The sequence below is a fragment of the Nannobrachium achirus genome (assembly GCF_963921795.1).
Source record: "Nannobrachium achirus genome assembly, chromosome: 11".
Lineage (NCBI taxonomy): Eukaryota > Metazoa > Chordata > Actinopteri > Myctophiformes > Myctophidae > Nannobrachium > Nannobrachium achirus.
Genome location: NC_137820.1, coordinates 49,708,513 through 49,722,972, shown reverse-complemented (window position 1 = coordinate 49,722,972; position 14,460 = coordinate 49,708,513). Strand labels below are relative to the sequence as shown.

General features: G+C 41.5%; 1 protein-coding gene across 1 annotated transcript in view; it reads right to left on the bottom strand.

Moving 5' to 3' along the window:
- ap3b2 (adaptor related protein complex 3 subunit beta 2) overlaps window positions 1-13,012 on the bottom strand; it is a gene marked incomplete at its 3' end in the record, with an annotated part of 45,060 nt that extends 32,048 nt beyond the window's left edge. The window contains exons 1-12 of the mRNA XM_080736361.1: window positions 12,941-13,012; window positions 11,326-11,400; window positions 10,404-10,499; window positions 9,818-9,978; window positions 8,773-8,839; window positions 8,371-8,553; window positions 7,653-7,847; window positions 6,906-7,003; window positions 5,508-5,562; window positions 5,079-5,150; window positions 4,273-4,335; window positions 3,778-3,910 (exon numbers count right to left, since the gene is read on the bottom strand). Coding sequence (XP_080592487.1) covers window positions 3,778-3,910; window positions 4,273-4,335; window positions 5,079-5,150; window positions 5,508-5,562; window positions 6,906-7,003; window positions 7,653-7,847; window positions 8,371-8,553; window positions 8,773-8,839; window positions 9,818-9,978; window positions 10,404-10,499; window positions 11,326-11,400; window positions 12,941-12,997 — 1,255 coding nt within the window. The 5' untranslated portion in view covers window positions 12,998-13,012. The remainder of the gene's footprint in view (window positions 1-3,777; window positions 3,911-4,272; window positions 4,336-5,078; window positions 5,151-5,507; window positions 5,563-6,905; window positions 7,004-7,652; window positions 7,848-8,370; window positions 8,554-8,772; window positions 8,840-9,817; window positions 9,979-10,403; window positions 10,500-11,325; window positions 11,401-12,940) is intronic.
- Between the last annotated feature and the right edge of the window lie 1,448 nt (window positions 13,013-14,460).

Sequence of the window (14,460 nt, the reverse complement as noted above, 5' to 3'; positions counted from 1 at the left end):
GGTCCTTCAGGGAGTTCCAGGGGATCCCCAGCTAAATGATAGTTAGGAACCAAATGGACCCTTATGGGTCTGTAACTCAGAGAGCTAGCCTACACTCTCCGAGTTCAATTAATATTGATTTTACAATAATAAATGGGGTCATAGAGATTAAATGGGGGGTCCGTAGCCTAATGGAAAAGCAAACTAGGGGTCCTTGAAATTAAAATGGTTGGGAAAATCGGCTGAAAAAATCTTCTCTTATGGGGGTCCCCGGCATTACATTGACTCAGTTCCACAGATAGGCTACATGTTGTGAAAACAGCAGATCTACAAGCTTGCTTGCAAAGGCATTGCCATTTTTGAGACGCCATTTTATTATTCTGCTCCAGGATTCTGGCTACCCCCCCCCCCCCCCCCCCCCCAAATCACATGTGCGAAGTCCGAATATGCAGGTTTTATTTCGATGCACCATCGTCTGTACGACAACCAGAAGTGCCTCAAATAGCCACTTCCTGGTGTGTTTCAGGCAGTTCCCGGAAGTAACCCTGGAATTTTACCACTCCCCTAGTCTAATTTTGGGAAGCAGAGTCGAATGGTACCAGACTTATGTCTATACAACAACCGGAAGTGCCTCAAATAGCCACTTCCTGGTGTGTTTCAGGCAGTTCCCGGAAGTAACCCTGGAATTTTACCACTCCCCTAGACTAATTTTGCGACGCAGAGTTGAATGGTACCAGACTTAGGTCTGTACGACAACAGGAAGTCCCTCAAATAGCCACTTCCTGGTGTGTTTCAGGCAGTTCCCGGAAGTAACCCTGGAATTTTACCACTTCCCTAGACTAATTTTGGGACGCAGAGTTGAATGGTACCAGTCTTATGTCTTTATAACAACCGGAAGTGCCTCAAATAGCCACTTCCTGGTGTGTTTCAGGCAGTTCCAGGTCAGTAGGTGTTCCGATATATTTTTTATCCAAAACTACACGTAATTTTAGCCCTAAGGTTGAAATTAGTAAGGCAAATATCCTATTGTGATTTTATAGTAATTAAAAGAATGCTAACCCTAGCGTCGCACAGCGAATGTCGCAACGAAACGAAACACATATCAAAGCGTGCGTCTCAATGCGCTCTAAAACATACTAAAAGATGAGCCCATGAAATGCATTGGTTCGTGAATAAAAGCCAACCCTAGTTAGCCTAGGGTTAGCCTTTTAGCCTTAATAACTCAGAGACGATAAGATATCAGAACTTCGTTTTGAGATATGTTGTAGTGCTTTCCGAGACGAACATTTTGATATCTCATATGTCCCTCTACGACATTCTTATCCCTGGGATCTCCAATTTCACAAGGGTCATAGAGTGTATACCCCTTAGAGCCCTTTGGCCAGCAAACCAAAGTTACCAATCAACTCACAGGAGTGTTTGTGTGCGAGGAGAGTTATATAGGCTTGTTCGTCTCTGCGATACGAACACGCTGATGTGTCTATCATCTCTCTACGACATTCGTGTACGGAGTAAAACGTACCCCTAGTTGGAATTAGGGTTAGCCCCCTAGGGGTCGCTCAGAAATGACACACACATCAATGCGTCCGTCTCGGTGAGCAGATCAAGAATCTGTTACCCTTTTGTCTCTACGACCCCTAGAACCCGAGCTAGCCCTTCTAGAAGTGTTAGAAACGGACCGAAATATTTTCAAACAACGGCACCAGCACCAACGGACTTGGCGTCAAAAAGTAAGTCGGAATAAGTGTCCTTTATCCGAAAAAATGTGTAATCGTGTTCATGGCGTGCAAATTTCGTGTCTTTTTCGCAATAGGAAAGGGTTAAAATTGTCGGAGATTCCCGAAACCCATTCCATTGGATCGGGCATACTTCAAATATGAAAGGCGTGTCCTGCCTGAAACAGCCAGATTTTATTTGAATATTTTATTGATTTTAAGGCCAAAAGGCCCATTTTGGAGCCATAAGCGACCTTTTTCCTTGACCTTTAGAGTTAGGAGTGTCGTAGAGAGACAAGACCGGGTTCATTGGATTCAGCGTCAAAAAGCGTGTCAGAATAAGTGTCTTTTATCTGGGAAAATGTTTAATTCAGCTTACGCAGTTGAAATAGGGTATTTTTTTATACCCCGAAATCGTGATTTGACCCCTTCGATCTTAAAAAAGCAAATGAAACTCTAGGTCAGGATTTGAGGGGGGGCCTTCTGCAATGAGACCCTATGTGGAAGCTGGTTCAAATCTGGTGCTGTTGCATTGTTTGAAGGAAGCCAAACCAAAATAGGTTTTAATCTTATGTACCTGTACAGTAGTACATCAGTGGTTCTCAAACCATTTCATGTCAAGAACCCCCAAATTGACACTTATTGGCCCGTCGTCCCTCATTTGAAAAGATATGCCGGAGACACACACAAGAGAAGATTTTTCAGCCGATTTTCCCAACCATTTTAATTTCAAGGACCCCCAGTTTGCCTTTCCATTAGGGTACGGACCCCCCATTTAATCTCTATGACTCCATTTATTATTGTAAAATCAATATTAATTGAACTCGGAGAGTGTAGGCTAGCTGAGTTACACTCTCTGAGTTACAGACCCATAAGGGTCCATTTGGTTCCTAACTATCATTTAGCTGGGGATCCCCTGGAACTCCCTGAAGGACCCCTGGGGGTCCCCGGACCCCACTTTGAGAACCAATGGGCTAGGGATGATATAGAATAGTCTATATAGCCAATAAAACAATTAAATTAGCATGTTTAATGTTCCCCAGGATAATGGATGTTAGGATAGGATTATCGCGATAATATTGTAAATTGTGATTTCTTTGGACAGAATAATCATGAATATCCGAGTGGTTGTTTAGTGTAAAACCTATATAAAACCGTATTATGGACCAATATTTATATAACATATATTTAGAAAAGCCCCTTTGAGCAAAAAAAAGCGAATGTGGAAACTATGTGCTCAAATAATTATGTTCCATTCACAACCCCTTCTGGGAATTGAACCTCTGCCCTGCGGAAAAGTAGATGGATTGCAGGTCAAGCATCTCAACCAGTAGACTACCATGCTCCTTCATGTATTAAGAGAAGTGTCTAAACAGACTCTAACAAGTTCGAAAAAGATTACAAAAAAAAAAAAAGCTGTGTTGTATAAACTTGATTGATTGATTGATTGATTGATTGATTGATTGATTGATTGATTGATAGATAGATTCCTTTATTTATCCCGTGGGGGAATCACCCAGAAGCTGCATTTTGTGGATTGGAGGGGAATTAATTTAAAGAAACATAAACAAAAAAAAAATCACGTTGTTATGGTTGCCATAGCAACTGTAACAAACTTTAAACTGTTGAGCCATACAATGCCCATATTCATATAACCTTATCATATATTTGCCACGGAGAAAAGTACATTTAAATAATGTCATTATTATAATTTTTCTCCCCTCCCCAGATTTGAACCAGCGCTAAAACAACGTGACATTTTCGGCCACAGAATGATGACAAAACACCTACTGCTTAAGTTTCGTTTTCAATAGCAGTAGCTGGGATAAAATAGCAAAAGCCATTATCAACCCACAGAATAATGACAAACACCTACCGGGTAGACAGTATGCCAGCTACTCTCACCATTCAAGGCTCTTATTACACATGACAAATTCCCTTTGAATGGATTGATAGCATTTGAAATGGGTGGCTCTGAATATGCACCCATCAGATGGGTGGGCACAAACACGTTTGAGATTTTCCAGAGGGCCCTGATCCAGAACAGGTTGAGGACCACTGAAGTACTGTAGGTTAGACTCACCGTCTCTGTTGGACAGCAGTTGGACGAGGCCATTGAGACAGGTGTCCCTCACCTCGCCGATGTTTGTAGCACAGCGGCCGATGGCTTGGATGGTGGCGGCCACAAAGTCCTTATCGTTGCTCTTAATATAGGTCTGACATTAGAAAAAAGGGTTAGGGGTGGGGGAAGAGTTAGTCAAGGTGTCCTCATCAACACGGGCATCCCGTCACCGTCACGACACGTCAAACATGGGACAGATTTTCAAATCCGTTCCAACTCGTCACCCATTTGCCATCACGATGTGAGAATGCACTATTCTAGCTTACTGTATTCTATTTTGATTGATTAGGATGTGCATTGATCAGCAGAGGGACCTCACTGGTAGCTATTCAAATGTACACTATTAAAGTATGTATGTGTGTGTGTGTGTGTGTGTGTGTGTGTGTGTGTGTGTGTGTGTGTGTGTGTGTGTGTGTGTGTGTGTGTGTGTGCGTGCGTGCGTGTGTGCGTGCGTACCTGAAACTCTCGGAGGATAGTGGAGATGTTTGTTTCATTGGCCAAGTTGGTAAGCACCTCCAGCTGTCAAACACAGAACACATTACAAGTTACACAATACCACAGGTCCAAAGGCATATACTGTATCACACACCACAACTGATGATGTAACCTAATCTAGTGCGGTGGATGGTAACGCATTACTAGTAACATGTTACTGTAATAATATGTATTTTCCCAGTAATAAGTAGCATAACTAATTACTTCAACATTCCAGTGGTAATATTAGTTACCATTCCACAAAAAGTAACTTGTTACAATTTTCATGCCCCTTGGTGGAACTGTGGCTCGAGGTCGTAGAATGTGCAACATGATTTTTGAGTTTTGGTTTTGTTGGGAGTAACAGACTACAGTGCAGTCAGTTCAGAACTCCTCCGCCAATTACCAAGTAGTGCAAAGTAATGCAACATAACACAGCCCAATGCAACTCAACATGCCGTCACTGTCGGGCAGAAACCTTGTAGTTTCAAGTTTGTACGTTTTATCACCAAGTAAAGCCCTGCTTCATCATACAAGGCTGTCGCACAAAAGTAGTGAAAACAGACGATCTACAAGCACACAATGCCTCACGGTGCGAAGCGTTGTGTGCTTGTAGATCTGCTATTTTCACTAGTTTAGTTAATTTTTAAAACGATAAAATAGAACGGAACGGTCTTGGACGTACAAGGTTTCCACCCGACAACGACGATATGATAATAGAACATAACAGAACGTAGCACTGCGCATTGTAATGCAACAAAATGCAATGCCAAAGAATAGAATAGTACCTTGAGAACTTTGATCTGGGTTGGGTCTGTGGAGCGGATGTAGAAACTCTTCAGGTAGGGTTCAAACATTCCCTGTACAAATATAGAGAAGTATCTGAGTATTCCACACGTACAGTATGATAATGAAAGTAGCAATAGGCCAGTCTCTATTTGAGATCATCCCAATTATGTTGCATAATTGTTATAATCGTTTCCATGTTGAAAAATGGTCACACATTTCAAACATTTTCCAAATGTAGCGTAAATAGCAGATCTACAAGTTCACAATGCATCGCGAATCGCGATGTGACGTGTTGTGAGCTTGGAGATCGGCTATTTCCACTAATATAACAGAAATTTAAATTTTATTCATTATGTTCCAATGTTCAATGTTCAAAACACAAATCAATCGTTAATCACAATTATTTATGCCAATTACTGATAGCTCACCCTTCTCTTGATGGTCATTGTAGCAACATTCTGCAGAACTACAAACTGAACCTCACTATGGAGACAGAGAGAGAGAAGAGAGAGAAAGAAAATGATTGTGTTTCTGTTCAAAAACTATTAATTTGTTATTCTGCTACTGTATGATGATTGACTCTCTCTCCAAGAACAGATTTTTCATCTGAATGTGTTTTTCTTTTTGAATAAAAGTTATATAAGAGAACAAATTACTTCCAGAGAAGTATAAACACATTATGTTGGCAGAGTAATACTGCAATTTCCCCTGCACTGAATAATGACTTCGTTATTGTGTGCCTGGAGCCATGACAACACCTACTAAATAATAAGAAAATGTTCCCTCTTTCTGTAAATTGTTTTCTGGTTCTATGGTTTTACAATTCAGCCTGATGGTGCTGATGGTTCAAATGTATCTAGCCATACAATCCACATCCAATCCAAATCAAATTATTTCCCACACATCTTTGACAGATCCTCCTACTACACAATGAGTCAGATTGCTACCCATTTATTCACTATTGGACCAAGCTTATCAGTAAGTAAACTGTGCGTGTGTGTGTGTGTGTGTGTGTGTGTGTGTGTGTGTGTGTGTGTGTGTGTGTGTGTGTGTGTGTGTGTGTGTGTGGCACACATACTTGGCACATAAATCGACCAAAGCCAACAACTGTTAGGCCATTCAACCCAAAACGTGCATTATACGATCATTAGGGGAACTAAAAATGCAAAACAATTCGTGTGGCATAACACAAATCAGTTATTTGTACAATCATTATAAAACTCACAGGATATATGTTATTATAACACTGCTGAACCATGTGTGTAAACCTAATTTGAAATCACCCAATAGGGGGAGCCATCAGTTCCAAACACTTGCATGCATGGGTCTGGTGCGAATCTGACCATAAATCAATGACAGTTTGTCAAACATCCAAATGACATGTCTACAAGAGATGTAAAGGTGTCCGCTTTTATGCCTTTATTGACAGGACAGTAGACTGTCAGGAAATGGGGAGTGACACGCAGCAAAGGTCATTGGGAACGGGACTCGAACCCTCAACACGTTTTGTCAGGCATCAGAGCTGTGGTATGCGCCTGGACCGCTAGGTCAGCTGGTGCCCCCAAACTATTTTTAAAAGTGTTATTTTGCCAAAACAGGGATTGGCCCAGGCCCACCACAGATTTGGCTGTAAATGAATAAGCGTCTCTCCAATTGCCATAAAACCTGTGCTGCCTTGAACCTCTGAGTCGGTGCTTTGCAGCTATCTTTTTACGGTGGCTCTGTTATGTTGCCTTGGATAAGACTGTAAACTAAATGTATGAGTATATTAATATTGAGATCTGGTTTGAGAGACAGCAGAGCAGAGACAAGAGCACTGAACTGACCTGTGACTCCTCAGCAGACGGACCAGAGCCTTGGCAATCACCCCCACCTCTGCCTTGGGAGCCAGGTGGAAATACAGCTGAGCCACCGCCATCACCACCTGGAACATTTTTGTGTTGTTAAGTGCACGTGTGTGTGTGTGTGTGTGTGTGTGTGTGTGTGTGTGTGTGTGTGTGTGTGTGTGTGTGTGTGTGCGCGTGTGTGTGTGTGCGCGTGTGTAAGAAGGTATGGGGATGAAGAGAGGAACAGATACGTCAGTGAAATGCATCTAAACAAGAACAAGAATGAACACAGAAGAATGCAGGCTTCCTTCAGGGCCATCTCCCATGTATGCTCATGGGACAGGTCATGGGAGTCATCAACATTGATTGGTATCTTTCTCCTGGGAGCACCAATGTGTGCACAGCAGATCTTTGTTTCTGTATGACGGGTCGTACAGAAAATGAGTGCATTTGGAATTCGAAAGTTCTGAATGATGGTGACACTCGAGGAACGGTCACATTCGCATGAATGTGGACAGCAAATGCCTGGAATTCTGCACATTTGTAAGATAAGTAGGTCACAAACAGATGGAGGTATTGATTGATTGTTGAATACTTAATTGGACAGAAATGTAAACAGCACATAGTCAGACATTAAGGCTAAAAGGTACAAAAATAAAAAGCTATCCTTGCTGGGGACCCCCTGGAACCCCTTCAAGGACCCTTGGGGTTCCCCGGACCCCACTAATTAATGTTGGTTGTCCTCACCGCAGCGTTGCGGCTCTGCAGCAGTGGTTTGGTGTTCCTCAGCAGGAGACGGTGGTCTGGGTCCATCACGTAGGGCTTCCTCTTGGCCAGCGTCGCTGCCTCCATCTTCTTCTCCTTGTCTTCATCATTCTCGTCATCCTCGTCCTCGTCGTCAGAGCCGTAGAAGGTCTTATCTCCCTCCTCTAAGAGTGACTCCTGTTGACCCATGAAGACCTGATTATACAAATGCCTTCTAAATCAGTGGCAAAAGAACTGACGCGCTGTGAACTTGTACATCTAAAATGACACAGGTGCTTTCCCGGTTTTAATGGGTTGACTAAAACGGCCTAAAAACGGCTCCACAAAACTGAAAAGTGATGACTCATCAAAATAAAGTGGAAAAAACGTGATGACTCATCACTTTTCACAGTTTTGTGGGGCCTTTTTTAGCCCAATGGATGTTTTTCATGCAAAACATTTAATGCTTGCAACTTACTTAAAGCAGATTTTTAAAATATCTTTTTCTTTTCCTGTATAGTGAAGTCGATGGGACAGTGAATATACAAATGCCCATACCCTGACCAAATGACCAAATTAATAGAAAAAACAACCCTTTTCTTTGAGCTTTTGGGCCTGTGGCTCCCCGACTAATGAGGATATTTGGGAGTTTATTGGAAGTGTTGGTGAGAACGGCTGAATATACACACGACATGTCTGTGCAGTGTAGCGCTATACTCACGTTCATGTTGGGGTTGAGGAACTGGGTCCTAGCGTAGCGCGTCAGCATGTTGATGATGACCACCTGCCCCCACTCCTCCACGTCTATCAGCAGGTTGCACAGCTTGCGGTAGTTCTTATGGATCAGTTCATTACGCTCAGGACACACCTCCTCAAACGCCATGACCACACTCCCAGCCACCAGCTACAGGGCAAACACGCACGCACGCACGCACGCACGCACGCACGCACACACCATCACACACACACACACACACACACACCATCACACACATTTTAAAGCACTTTAACTGCACATGAGACTATTATAATCTATCAAAATTCAAACAAGAGGTATCATTTCACTCCATTGAGGATAATAGTGTAAATGAACGATGAAGTCCAGTATACTGTATGAACCTACCGTGGTTTTGTCAGAAAGGAGTTTCTCAATGACCTCTATGAGCTGGTCCTTCTGTTCTGGGTCCAGACTGAGGAGAACACACAAACACATGGAGGCATTCTGCAGTACATCCATTTCATATGTTTCATGCTTTCTATTACACTGAAAAAAGCATTCAAATGAAATGTTTTTGGATTCAGTGTAGTAGATGAGATCCAACTCTGAACAGAAGGCGCTAATCGAAAGAACATGCTCCTGTCTGTCTCAGTAGTTGAGTGGGAGTTAACTGTTCTGAGCCCTCACCACAAATTAGGTTTTAACTAACACTGTTTATTATTTTCATGTTCTCTCCAATTTGGACATTGTTAATTCTCCACTATCGTGCTGTACAGCCTGTCACTGCTAACCCCCTGCACCTGGGGAGGATGTAGACAACTATACCTCTTCCAATAGACAGTATACACAATACATCAGCAATACATAGTTGACAGCTACTTCTTTTCCCCTGACAGTAAGGAGTTTCCCATTAAATTAAGGCATGGAGATGGTCCCCAGACCACTCCCATAATGATCTAGACCTACACCATCCATCTACAGATTTACCTGTATAGTTCATGTATAATCTGATCAAAAAAAGACAATCGAATATTAAGCAGCAGATGCCATCGTCACTGACTGCGGAAACTTCACTCTGGACTTTAAGCAACTCTGACTACAGAAGGTTGACATTTCTGTATTACAAATCCTTTTGAGTGGTCTCATCACTCTTGTGTAATGTTGTATATAATATTTAATAATTGTTGTATATTGTTGTCATGAGCTGTATGCCATAAAAATAAAAGTTAAAACATAAACAGGTTACATACATCATTGCTCATGACAACCACACCAGGGGGTCTAATGAAGTACTGTCAACCTCATAGACACATGAAAACCAGAAAAAGAACAAAACTATGGCACCACCTCTTTGATAAAAATTATGGCAAATAATGAACTTTTCCACAATGTTATTTTTTTAGATGGATCCCTATAGTTTATGTATAATCTGATCAGATCTCCAGATTACCTGTATAGTTTAGGGATGGCATGGGCAGCAGTCTTCCGGACATAAGGAGACATGTCTGAAGCAGCTTCTTTGATGGCCAACATCATGATAGGGACGATGATGGTCACTCTGATACTGGACAGAACCCTCAGAGCACTGGCCCTGATCAACTGGTTTGGATCCTACAGGTAGCAAACAGGAAAATAAGAAATTAAACACTTACATTTTTCGATTTTGAATCATAAGTGCTTCTTTCCAAAATGACATAACCACCATTTGCCTCAACAAAATGGCTGGTTGAACAAAAAGTCTGGTTCTTATTGTAGGAAAGCAAGTATTTAAAAAAAAGAATGGAATGAACTTTGGACAATACATTTTCTTTTCAAATTGAGATCTATGATTTTAATAAAAGTCTTCAAATGTCAATTTACACGAGGATCACCTAAAAGTCATTGTCAGTTTGTTTAAGTTCAGAATGTGACATGTCTGATAATAAGTGAAATATTTGTTCTTCAGTCTAACTGGAATTGTTAGCATTGCTCATTAAAATGTCTTGCTCTGAATGTAATGTAAGAAAGTACTGTCTGTAGCTGTGAGTCTCCATTACCTTCAGTCCTCTCTGGAATGTAGAAATGGAGAGAAGAGCCAGGTCCTGTTGTTCCTCTGCATAACGCACCAAATACACATAAACCAACTTCTTCACCTACAGAGAGATACAGAGAGAGAGAGACACACATAAGCCATTTTATGTTTTTGTCTCCGCCTGACCGTAGGCATGGCCGAGACTATGTTTTCGCCTGGCCCGTCCGTCCGTTTGTGTGTCCGTCCGTCTGCGTACAGCTACTCTACGGCACCGTTGGCCCGGTCGACGTGAAACGTGCGCACACACTCCCTAGAGGCCAAGGAAAAGCCTCTGCCTCACATCTGCTTTTTGAGCGGTGGTCACACCTTCTCCTTAGCGTGATTGTGTGTGTAGCTATGTGTCTATGAATCTATGTGAGTCTGTAGCCTGAGTCTGGCCTGCAATACCGCTGGGTGACCAGAGAGGTGTGTTGAGCAGCCTTGAAATGTACATGCATGCATGCACGCATGCATACACAGCCTTGAAATTACTGGACACCACCGCTCAGTTCACAAGGTGTGATTTTATTATATAACCACCATTTATATTACTCATCAACCTGTATGAATCAGGCATCACAAATGTATTGTTTGATGTGAAATATTCGCAGACACATTTTCAGATAATTTATTCATCACACTTCCGGGATGTAAGGACCTTTATGGTACAATGGGGATAATTAATGATGATAATAGAACTAAATGCAGTGTGTGTGTGTGTGTGTGTGTGTGTGTGTGTGTGTGTGTGTGTGTGTGTGTGTGTGTGTGTGTGTGTGTGTGAAGTGGTGATATAGTGGAGGTGTTTTGCCGGTAAACATAAGCTAAACAAATCTACATTGAAAGACATAAATGAAATGAGAACCATGTGAAAGGAAATGAACCAGAATGAAGTCAATGTTCTCACTGACCTCAATGTTCTTGCAGGCAACGTTCTTCACCACTGCAGGGAACAGATCTGACGCATTCTTCCCTCTGGCTATCATCTGCAGGCACACACACACGCACACGCACGCACGCCCGCACGCACGCCCGCACGCACACACACACACGCATGCATGAGTATGCACACATCATACATCATACAATTTTTCCTCTGTCTTGTTTTTTTCTTTTCAAAGAATGAACAAAAATAGATGTGGCCCTCTGGATTACAAGTTAGTCGACAAAATTGTACTGAAGTTCCACACAAAATGGACCCATTAAAACTCCATTTAAGCCCCTTTGACTAATTAAAGTAATTCACACTGCATTTCTAAGCTAGTTTAACCTCATTTCATATTAATTCATGACCCTGGGTTAATTTATACTTGGGAATCAGAGACCAGAGTCTCTAGAATGTCTTTAGAACATTCTATTGCTTCTAAGATTCGTTCTAAGGTTAGCTCTCTTCTCAAGGCATATTCGTAGGAATGTCACGATATGACATTTTAGATGACGATTAATTGTCACTCAAATAATTGCGATTAACGATTTAATTGTGTTTTTGTCGTTGACAATTACATTTCTGTTTGGCTTTGAAATTGCACATGGCAGATATGGACACACAACCTAAATATACAAAGAAATGACTGACATATTTGACAACTTTATACTTAAAAAAGAACATTGATATTGGAAATAGCCGATCTACAAGCTCACAACGCGGCGCATCGCGACGCGTTGTGAGCTTGTAGATCTGCTATTTCCACTATGTTTGACGATTATGAGGATTATGAAAAATAATCGCGATTATATCAAATAATTGCGATTAGACGATTATGTAATAATTATGACAGCCCTACATATTCTTTTGGACAGTTCAAAGCTGACTTGTGTGTAACTACAGCCGGGCTGCTGTTATTAATAATGATTTTAAATGAAGTTACATATAATTAAACACTGCTCTTTTCCTCCCTCCTCTTCCCCCCCGCCTTTGTGAAGGAATAATGAAGCACAGAAGAAGTAAAGAGACACGCAGGATTAATATTTAACAGCTAACTGCAGTTTCCATCTGAAATCCGGAGCTACTGTATCTACATCTCTGTCTAAAGCTCTACTTCTATGATGTTATACTATATATAGTATAGTGTATCATGAATAATTACTATGTTATATATTTCATTGTTCTGGATATGAGCCTCATACTCAGGGGCGTCACAGGGGGGGGGGGAGGATGGGACTGAGTTACTAGGGCCCACGGTGGAGGGGCCGGGGGCCTTAATTATTTTATACTTTAGCTATTGAAAAATAGCAGATATACAAGCTCACAGATATACAAGAGTGCCACGCTGCAAGCTTGTAGACCTGCTATTTTTGAAAAGCCGTGAAAATGTGTGCAAATCTTTGAATATATCTATTATTTAAGCGAACATTTGTGTCTAAAATTTTGCTTCTGGGGCGTCCCTGGAACTAAATATTTTGACATGGTGGTCCGCGGCCAAATACATATCATTTTGGGGGTCCTTCACATGAAAAGGTTTGAAAAGCAGTGAATCCTTGTACCCAGGGCCCAGAATTTGGTGCGACACCCCTGCTCATACTCACAGCTACAATCCTCTTCATAGCCTCCAGTTTCAGGGAGTCCTTGTTGCTGTCCAGCATCTCTTTCAGGTCGTCATGTCTGGAAACAGAGAGAATGATTGTATAAATGTACTGATGATGACATGTGGCTCACTTCCGAAATGTTGTTATAGTTCATATAAATAATGTTGACATTTAATAGCCTGGCAGCAGGAGGAATGGCCTTAGCGTAGCGGTTTGGTCTCCTGAGGGGCCCATTGCGATGCCAGCCTGAAGGCATTATGGTGAATTCACCGGACACAACATGGTCAGATTGGCTGATAATTCCTTTTGCTTTCTGGGCCACCTGTTTCTCCCAGAGGAAGCACGAGTCTGCTCCAATTATCTTGGAGGAGACTTTCACAATTTCATTTAGGGTATTCTTGTTCTTACCAGACAAACCCAAAAAACCTGCAAATAAATTACTAAGAAAACTTTCAATTAATATTTGATGAAAATGTTTAAATTTGACCTGGACAAAATAGTCTCACTGACACAAAAAGGGTTAAGCTTCTGCATCGAGTGATTTTTTTGTTGTCCTCACGCTTCACAACCACTGTGTTTACATCAAATTCGTATCACTGTTCCTAGAAGTGTTGACAATTTGAACATCAACGGTCGATTGACTGTCTCACTGAGGCAGGAAAGTCCCACTGTGATTGTATCTGTTGTGACACCTGTCCACTCTGTGGTCAACAACATAGATGCAGACACATGCAGAGGTCTTTCCGTTCTTCTGTTTCTCATTTTATATACAAAAAATATTGATAGATATTTTACCATTTACAACTTAGGCATTTAGCAGATGCTCTTAATCCAGAGTGATTTACAATAAGCAAGGATAAAAAATCTATAAAATAAAAATACACATTTTAACAGCTAAAGTCAGATTACTGCTCCTTCCGACCATTTTGAATTTAACCATCGTGTGTGCGTGCGTGCGTGCGTGCGTGCATGTGTGAATAATTGACTTCACTCTATCAGACAAAGAATCAATTCTCAACATAATCAATGTTAGTTACCACATGACAGCTGATATGAAAATCCAGATAGTAATGGATCATTTTAGGATTCAAGCAGCAAGTCAAAGATATAATCTCTGTTACTAATCTATGTCTGAAAAGATGATCCTGTGTAGAGCATGACTGTAACAGTGCCAGGTTGACACATATGGCTGTATACAGGGACGTGCAGAGAATGTTAAGGAGGCAGGGGCTGACATTTCTAAAAAGGTCCTTTTGGTGAAAATATCAAAAATAGCAGACCTCCAAGATATTTTTGACCTCCAAAATAGCAGACCTCCAAGCTCACAACGCGTCTTTGAGGTCTGCTATTTTCGGTGCTTGATACCGCACTGAACTAAGCATAATCAAGTCAATAATGGAGATGTGATGTACAGCATGGATTCCTACACAGAGAGGGCAATTCTTTCAACATACTGTAAGATTCAGCATTCAAGTTCAGGACAGTTTGGACAAGGCAATTCTCTTGAATGCTGCCTTCAG